Below are 9,811 nucleotides of genomic sequence, written 5' to 3'. Positions count from 1 at the left end.
TTTCTTTATTTTTGTTTTTAATGGGGAGGACAAAGGAAGAACTGCAAAACCAGTGTGGGGGGGGAGAAATAAACTTAAACTTAAAACATTTAAGGCATGATACATTCTGTTGGTTTTGTGTTACTGTTCTCTCTTAGCACAATGAATTTAAGTAACGTACATAAACATCCCCTCAAATCTGTCACTCTTGTGTTTATATGAAAAACAAACAAAAAAAAAACCTTCAACAACCCTTAATTTAGCAGCCTCAGATCCCTTCTAGAAAGTTCTTGAGTGTGACTACACATACATCGATGTGTAAGGTTTCAGTTTCCACAAACCTTTCCCGCATTTCTGTTGTTTCACGACTGGAATGATCTCTCCATTTGCATCAAGAAAAGAGAAGGAGACTCATCTGTTACTCGAATGACACACGGTCATGATCTTGGCAGCTGGGAAGACAGACTGGGGGCTCTAGTCCAGACAGAACTACCACAGTCCTGAAGATCATGCAAGAATTTTAAGTTAAAAGCACGATCATGTGAGCCAAATGTCAATGAGCCTCTCACAGATTGGGAGGTGCATGTCCCTGGGACCAGACTGAGTCGATTAACATGCTAGACTGAACTAATAATAGGAACTGCTATAGTCAGCTGAGCAGGGCTCTGTGGACCCCAGACATCAAGTGATGAACTAATACCCAATGCTGATTGGCTAACAATGGAAAAACACCATAGGCCAATGAGGGCAAGGGTGGCGGCTGGAAACTGGCAGCCGAATGGTCCAAGTGACCCATGCAGAACGAGCGAATGGGTGTCACCCAAGCTTAATAGAGAATGAAAGCACTCGGACATGCGGTCCCATTTCGAGGCTGTAGGGAAACACAGTTTGGTTAATGAAGCAAATGCAATACAGGCGACCCAGTCCAGAACGAATCGCTAATATAACAGATAAATCACTTCATATGTAATGGAAACGTAAAAACAGCAAAATGAGGTTAAATTAAAAATTAAAGTGACAGCAACATTTTTTAAAACTATATATAAATAGAATTTATAGCTGCGTCTTGAGAGGGTTACTGGACGATAAACAGCTTCATATTTGTTCTAATACTCTAATACTGTTCTAGGATACAGTCTGTTACTCTACAGAGTACAGATACTCTAAGAACCAAGAGAGAAGCTAAACATGCATTTTCAGAGGCACCCAGAGGCCCAGAAGCGCCCCCTGATGGCGGGATCAGCTGAGTGGTTTTGCATTCGTCAGCCAAAGCCCTTCGGCAGTGGCTTAGATGCGCTCCCAGTCTCGGTCCGGCCTGGCCGGCCCGGCTCAGAGTTTGTGCGTATGAGCAAGTGAGATGGCTTCAACCTTGGCCGCGGAAAGGGATTTGGGTTTTCCTAAGAGTCCTCTGACTTCTAGAAGATGCCGTGAGCTGTATAAGCAATGGACACACAGTGCCGGTCAACCCATTTTCTGTGGGCCACTTAGCAGGCCACTCCCCCCCTCCCCCCCCGCCCAAGCCTCGGGTTCCACACTGGCACTGGAGATACACCGCATGCATCTTAAAAACTTTCATGACTGCATCCTAATTATGAACAAAACGGGGTTATGGGCCGATTTCCAGCCAGCCGTGATCCCGAGGTGGGTGACATGAAATCACTCTCTGCAGCGACAGATCAGAGCCTGCAGACAGTGTCACACACTCCAGGCATCCAAGAGACGATTTAATTCAGTGCAACAGATACAGACTCTTCATTAGACATGCATATGCAGGTTGGACCTTAACACATTAGGGGACGTCAAGGGAGCAAGCTGCCTTTTGCAGGCGAGTGTTATCACAGCACAGAACGTGTGTATAAAACCTGGAAAAACGCGGTAACATGCTGCGTAACGGCCAAAGGGCTGTCAATTCCGTCCCAACCTTGGTCTTCAATCAAAGGTCAAACAGCATGATTGAACATCAATCTTACCTTCAATCAAAGGTCAAACAGCATGATTGAACATCAATCTTACTCCTGCAAAAAAGCCCGTGCTTTATAGCCCCTGAACATCTTCCGCTAGTCCACCTTTTAAGATATGGCTTTGTTCAAGTTCGAAATCCTAGGAACCATGAAGTATTTCGTCCCGGATCAAGACATAGATCAAGACATGTCTGCAGTCTGGCTGCTCCACACGAAATCCCAGATGGGACGGCGCCTTCAGAGCCTCGTCCTTCGCCAGAGTACGAGCAATAAGAACTAAACGATAACCTACAGCTGCTTCAGCTTCTGAAGACAAAGCGTGGGACTCCAGTCCCTGAGATCCGGTTTACCTTCACTCAGAGGACGGTCCTTCAGGATACTCTCACGGGGATTCGCCGGCGATGCGTGCAAAATTAACAAAATAAGTCTTTCTGCCAGCGAGACTTTTCTTCTTCTCTGATTTTTGGCCATTTTTGTTATGAATAGTATATGCAGGGGGAGGACAAAGTAATGAAAACACCACACGAAAAAAGACTGGGGAGGGGGGCATGTGTGGCTTAGCGGGTTAGTACTGTGCCAGTGATCGTTAGGTCATTGGTTCAAATCCCAGAGCTGGCAGACTGATACTGCGGTTAGACCCTTAACCCCCAGCTCCAGCGATGCTGCCTGCTGGCTGACCCTGTGCAGTGACCCCCCCAAGCCTGCTCTCACCTGCATATGTGTCTTATCTGCCTGTCTCAAGGGGAGCAAGATGGCGTAGGCGAAAAGAGAATGTCTCCGCGAGGGTGAATGAAGCATCGCTGTTCTATTCTATACTACACACTGAAATAACCATATCTCCATAAGAGTGAGGGAAATTACACTGAATGCTGGGTAGCAGTGTGTGTCTGCCATAAAACTGAGGGTGTAGATTGAAGGTCCCTAACGGTAACAGAGTGGCTGCCAGCATGTCCTCACAGGACCGGATCAGTACCTCTGTGACCCAGTATCAACCAAAGCCACGTGACAATCATCATAAAACTGCCATTTGCAACAAAAGGAGCAAAACCTGGACCCATAAGGAAACAGGAAAGGCGGGATTATTTGATAAGTCATATTCTATTCTATTCTATTCTATTCTATTCTATTCTATTCCATTCCATTCCATTCCATTCTATTCCATTCTATTCCATTCAGCCGTTTTAAAGATGGGCTCTAAACCCACCACCCTAATAACACACCCATTCTCCTGTGATATTAACGCACTGTTATTAATAGTTTTCCTTATTTTGTCCGTTCCCCTGCACATTCCATGCTTATATAGTCTTCCGAAAGCATCTTTACGCTTTAATTTGACAAAGCTCAGCTGGGAAGTGCTGATGTCTGACTCCGAAGGCCGTAGGCTGTAAACCATTTCTGAAATATGTGGACATGATGCTTAGTGTTAAACACAAACAGAATAAAGAACTCAAAGGCAGTGTTATTGAGCAGCTGAGTCTACTGACCTCTGCTCTGGCCTTGTAGCATAAGGCAGAAAACAGGAAGGATGATAAAGGGGAATTTGGAGGACTCAGGCCATGAAATGGTTTACAGCCCTGAATAAGCTGCCAGACAGGGACAGTGTCACTGGTAGCAAGGGGAAGTGGCATAGTGGTCTGGGTGCAGAGTCCCACCAGTCCCACCAGTAAGCGCAGAGGCCTGGCAAGCAGTGGGGCTTCTTTTGGCATTGGCCAGACGCACGGGGGTGGCCGTAGGAGTTCGCAAAGGACTATTAAAGGGCTACTGGTGACGACCCCCCCCGAGTACAGGAAGGTGGTAAGGGCTTCTCGGGTCACACAGTGGCCTCTAGTGGTGGGGGATATAAAATCCAAGGGAGCCACAAAGCTCACATATTTGTGTGTGGGGGGAGTGTTTAATTCTGCTTAATTCTGCAAACATGTTGCAAATTTTTTGGTTTCATAACAAAAGTCAATTGACAAGCAATGTTTAACATCTCTGTACAGACATTTTCGTTTTATTGTCATTTTTTTAACTGACTCATTCAGTTCTGTTCTTGCCATTTTCCTTAATTGTAGTTGCAGTCATTGGCTCCCAAAGGGAAACTAAACACAAATGTTTGGTATTTTATGTGATTGTAAAGGTGTTAGTAATTATAAAGTACCCAATGAGACTGCTTGTCAAGGAACTTTTTTAACGCAGAACAGCTCTTTTTGGACTATAATTTGTCTCAATATATTACTACTTCAAATGAACATTTTACTTGAAACGGCTATTTCTAGTGTTATATCTTTTATTGTAAGCAAATGAGAAAAGTAACAATGTTTGCTATAAAAACCAATAAATTTGCAATATTTTCTAGAATTAAGCAGGCGACCTTGACTTTCTGTGAGGACTGTATGACACAAAGTGGGGACGCCATCGCCCCCTACAGGCAGCAGTCCCCAGTTTGCTCCCAGGGGTTTCCTGAAGGCTAGAGAGACATCACCACGTGTACTACACAAGGCATGACATCAAACAGGCAGGGGGGGGGCAGCGGCCGCCGGGACCGGGCCAGGGGTTCGGCTGAGGACGGGGTCTTCATTGCAGGAGGTTACGGTCATAGTGTTAGTGTCCTAATGGAGTTCAGGTTTCCCTGCCGGAGCCCAGCAGTGTGTGGAACACTAGTCTGTCAGTCCTGGTGAGTCCTTGTGCCAACGTGTTTGTTTTGCTGGGGGGGCAGGGGAAGCTCACTTGGAGTCCTGCAGTGGCTGCTTGGGTCCGTCACCTCCTTTAGTGTCCTGCTCGTCGTCGTCCTTGAAGAAGAGTAAGGGGAACATCCCCAGCACACAGCCGATACCGACCCCTATGGCTTTTCCCTGGGGGGGGGGCACAGAAGGGGGACGGGGGGGCAATCTAGGTCAATCGAGCACAGGTATCCGTGACTAACTTCAATCACCAAGAGACGACAGAACAGAGTCAACTCAATACTGGAGATGTCACAGGTAATGATATCAGTGTTAAGGATAATCTGTCCCTCTGAGTACCCCCCCCCCCTCTGAGTACACCTTCCCCTCTACCCCATACCCCCCCCCTCTGAGTACACCTTCCCCTCTACCCCATACCCCTCCCCCTCTGAGTACACCTTCCCCTCTACCCCATACCCCCCCCCTCTGAGTACACCTTCCCCTCTACCCCATACCCCCCCCCTCTGAGTACACCTTCCCCTCTACCCCATACCCCCCCCCTCTGAGTACACCTTCCCCTCTACCCCATACCCCCCCCTCTGAGTACACCTTCCCCTCTACCCCATACCCCCCCCCTCTGAGTACACCTTCCCCTCTACCCCATACCCCCCCCCTCTGAGTACACCTTCCCCTCTACCCCATACCCCCCCCCTCTGAGTACACCTTCCCCTCTACCCCATACCCCCCCCTCTGAGTACACCTTCCCCTCTACCCCATACCCCCCCCTCTGAGTACACCTTCCCCTCTACCCCATACCCCCCCCTCTGAGTACACCTTCCCCTCTACCCCATACCCCCCCCCTCTGAGTACACCTTCCCCTCTACCCCATACCCCCCCCTCTGAGTACACCTTCCCCTCTACCCATACCCCCCCCTCTGAGTACACCTTCCCCTCTACCCCATACCCCCCCCTCTGAGTACACCTTCCCCTCTACCCCATACCCCCCCCTCTGAGTACACCTTCCCCTCTACCCCATACCCCCCCCCTCTGAGTACACCTTCCCCTCTACCCCATACCCCCCCCCTCTGAGTACACCTTCCCCTCTACCCCATACCCCCCCCCTCTGAGTACACCTTCCCCTCTACCCCATACCCCCCCCCCTCTGAGTACACCTTCCCCTCTACCCCATACCCCCCCCCTCTGAGTACACCTTCCCCTCTACCCCATACCCCCTCCCCCACAGCCCGTCCATCATAAAGCTGCAAAACAGTACCAGGCTTCTCGAACCCGGAGCCGGGTGGGTCTGGCTCATCCTAGACAGCGCTGTGCGATCAGGCACACAGACAGTGAGAGCCCAGGCATAGGTAGACAGGACAGCCATCTTTTTCAGTCAGATTTACATACACGAGCTTCTGCCTATTCATTATTACTGCCTCGGTATGCGGGAAATGAGAAACGCCTCAAACACCCGCATCCAATTTTGTCACTTGGTGGATTCTAATTGGATAATTAATGTGTGAGAACCTCGGGAATCTAGTAGCTGACGACGGGCATGTGGTATGTAAATTACAGGCCGTCACTCCGGGGAGAGAGGCCCTGGCGTTGTGCTGCGTCGTACCACGATGCCATCAATCAGCCCGGCAGCGGCCTTGCTGCACGGAGCCAAATAAAACGAAGGGAAAATCGCAAGGGGAGAAGGCGCCGTGGTACCGGGCCACTTACCGCGTGCGAGCTGACCCTGGTCTGCCACATGTCTGCCTGCTTGGGCGTCAGGTCGGGGATCTGCATGCCCAGTCGGCTGGCCAAGGCCTCTACGTACCCGGCAAGGCTGGAAGGGCGGGGCGGAGGGAGGACACAGCTCACGCACCAACTCAGGCATGCACACAGATACACAGACAGAGTGATAAATAAGCCGTCTGAATAAAAGCAGAGCAGGGTGACTGGCTGTCTCTGGCCACCCTCTGCCACTGCAGAGACATGGCAATGAGGGACAGACGCCCCAGCAGACAGGAGGCACTGCAGGGGCATGGCCGAGCTGACCGCGGGGTGCAGTGGAGGCGCGCAGATGGCCCGCATTTCCCATAATTCCCTTCTTCGTTTCACAGGAAATTGGACAAGCCTGGCAGGTACCACAGTCATCTCGTAACGTTCTATCCTCTCACGGGCGTTGCAGTGACGCCTGGGGGAAAGTGCTTCCATTGTTGCAGCCAGGTTGGAAGTTTCCGGTTGACGCTACACCTCCCTGAAGGTCATTCAGAGCCCGTGGAAACATTTGGAGAAACCCAGGACACCAAATGTTTGCAGTGGAGTATAAATGCGTACACGACTGCAGTCAGAAACACTGCAAGTAGAGCATACACGACCGCAGTCAGAAACACTGCGTGTAGAGCGTACACGACCGCGGTCAGAAACACTGCGAGTAGAGCGTACACGACCACTCTCAGGAACACTGCAAGCAGAGCGTACACGACCGCTGTCAGAAACACGGCGAGTAGACCGTACATGACCGCGGTCAGGAACACGGCGAGTAGAGCGTACACGACCACAGTCAGAAACCCTGCGAGTAGAGCGTACACGACCACAGTCAGAAACCCTGCGAGTAGAGTGTACACGACCACAGTCAGAAACCCTGCGAGTAGAGTGTACACGACTGCGGTCAGAAACACGGCGAGTAGAGCGTACACGACTGTGGTCAGAAACACTGCGAGTAGAGCGTACACGACTGCGGTCAGAAACACGGCGAGTAGAGCGTACACGACCACTCTCAGGAACACTGCGAGTAGAGCGTACACGACTGCGGTCAGAAACACTGCGAGTAGAGCGTACACGACTGCGGTCAGAATCACTGCGAGTAGAGCGTACACGACTGCGGTCAGAAACACGGCGAGTAGAGCGTACACGACTGCGGTCAGAAACACGGCGAGTAGAGCGTACACGACCGCGGTCAGAAACACTGCGAGTAGAGCGTACACGACTGCGGTCAGAAACACGGCGAGTAGAGCGTACACGACTGCGGTCAGAAACACTGTGAGTAGAGCGTACACCACTGCGGTCAGAAACACGACACAGAGAGTGTATATGTCCGGAAGGCGATCTCAGTCAGAAACAGTACAGCGAGGAAATGACACCCCAGAGATAAACAGGAGAAATCATGCACTTCACAAGCGTCCTGAGGACTATCGCTTTACACCATTAGAGCCTGTCGATATCTGTTTGGAAAGATGGAGCTCCGTTCAAGGCGAGAGCAGGCTGCCTACGCATCAGTCACACGGCACCTTCTGCTGAAGAAGCACCTTAACAGGTAAAGACAATGACACTTTGGGGTGGGAGGTATGCGGGGGGGGGGGGGGGGGCTAATGGCTTTGGTAACGGAATCCATTCAGAGATGTATATCTGGCAGAATTAACACCGCTCAGAGCTCCAGTCCTGTGCAATAAGCCAGGCAGGGGAGACCATTAGAGTAACGAAGCAGGCCAGAGGCACTCTGTTTGTGAGGAAGGACTTTATTTACAGATGACGTTCTCTGATGCAGATGGTGTGAGTTAGCAACCTATTTTTTTCTACAGAATCAAAGGCAATAAGTGAAGTTTGACCGCGGCCAGTCAGGAAGCACGAGGTAAAACACCAGGACCCAGAATATGACGCCGAACACTGAGGTTTCATCACCGTCCTGCCTTGCTTGCTGCCAGCGTATCTGCATGGTGCAGCATGTCGCCATTTGGCCACCGTGGGAGACGAGGACTGGTTAGCTTCCTAATTACTGTAACTGGCCTGATTACAGGTCACACAATCTGCGATGTCCATGTTACAAAGTAATATAACAAGAAGTAATATAAGAAAGTGATATAAGAGAAGCCTGCAGTGCCCAGAACGTGCAGGCATGTTCGCTTACCCGAGTCCGGCCAGATCTGACACCAGGTTCCCCAAGGCTGCGGCTGAAACAACAGAGACAGACATGGGTACGTAAGAGCGAGCAGGGCGGCCCGTACCCTCTGGGAGCTTTGTGGGGGCCACCGGACAAAGGCGGCTGGCTGTTTCAGCTATAAGCGATAGTCAGACAGATGAGATGCACAAGTACATTCCGTGAAACAAGAACACACTTTGCCAGTTAGCAGTTAACGGATTAGCAGAGACTCTGCCCACCACTGGTCACATGTCAATTACAGGCATGTGCAGTGGGTCAGATGACCTGCTACCACCAGACAGACATAAAATCAAGGCTGCATTACACTCCTTAAAATGAAGGAGACGCTTTTCTGTATCTTTCGAAACTGAAGGGAGTTGCTTTTATAAGGGGTACAGAGATAAATATTCATATACAGCTAGAACAGCACAAAGAGTTGCGACTCATGCTATGGGGACCGGGGTCTGATCATCATGCCTTTCATCAGGAAGAAGGGCGTGCTGCATTGAGACGGGGGGCTATGGGAGTCGGGCAGCCGGACCATGAATCACAGAGCTGCTAGATGACAGGTGCCGAGCCAGTCCACCGTCTGCCTGGGCAGTAATTCACTTATAGGGCAATAAGCTGGCAGAAGGCTCAGAAAAGCAGGTATCTACCTCTGGCACAGGCACACGCACTGGAATGCGCACAGGCACGCGCACAGGCACAGGCACAGGCACAGGCACACGCACTGGAATGCGCACAGGCACGCGCACAGGCACACGCACTGGAACGCGCACAGGCACACGCACTGGAACGCGCACTGCCAAGCGCACTGCCAAGCGCACTGGCACGTATTCATATCCCAACAATGATGACCTTAATTCCTACTCAGCCCTAACCTCAGTTAAGCCAATTAACTCTCAAAAAAATCTGTTTCTGCAACTACAGGCACCCGTGCATCAGCTACGACAGACAGGACGCATTTGACCAGTGCAGTTAAAGGTTACACATGCCTACTTGGATTTACGACCTGAACACTGATTAGCCGAGCTGGGACCGACATATCATACTCAATTAAAAAAATATACGATGCTTTAAAAAGGGCTTTATGCATCTACATAAACGCATTAATGATGAAATTACAGCAGTTTCTGATGGAGCACCTGCTCGTCGCAGAACCCTGCAGGGTATCCGGGATAAACTAACATGCCCTCCAACCCCCCCAGCTGGTGCCAGAGGGCAGCAGCAGCACACAGTCCATGGTCTCCAGGCCCCACCCCCCCCCAGATCCCAGCAGTTGCACCCAGGAAACGTCATATGGACACCAAAGTGTCTCTGCACCT

At 50.6% G+C, this 9,811-nt stretch overlaps 1 protein-coding gene across 3 annotated transcripts in view; it reads right to left on the bottom strand.

Moving 5' to 3' along the window:
- LOC125749450 (transmembrane protein 65-like) overlaps positions 1-9,811 on the bottom strand; it is a 34,548-nt gene continuing 24,737 nt past the window's right edge. For all 3 annotated transcript variants that reach the window (XM_049026720.1, XM_049026721.1, XM_049026722.1), the window contains 4 exons: positions 8,475-8,517; positions 6,305-6,410; positions 1,993-4,774; positions 1-1,949 (listed from right to left, as the gene is read on the bottom strand). In XM_049026720.1, coding sequence (XP_048882677.1) covers positions 4,646-4,774; positions 6,305-6,410; positions 8,475-8,517 — 278 coding nt within the window. In that variant the 3' untranslated portion in view covers positions 1-1,949; positions 1,993-4,645. The remainder of the gene's footprint in view (positions 1,950-1,992; positions 4,775-6,304; positions 6,411-8,474; positions 8,518-9,811) is intronic.

This window comes from Brienomyrus brachyistius, chromosome 9 (assembly GCF_023856365.1).
Source record: "Brienomyrus brachyistius isolate T26 chromosome 9, BBRACH_0.4, whole genome shotgun sequence".
In the NCBI taxonomy this organism is placed as follows: Eukaryota; Metazoa; Chordata; class Actinopteri; order Osteoglossiformes; family Mormyridae; genus Brienomyrus; species Brienomyrus brachyistius.
Note: the sequence above shows the minus strand (reverse complement) of the source record. Positions and strands in the feature narration are given on the sequence as shown.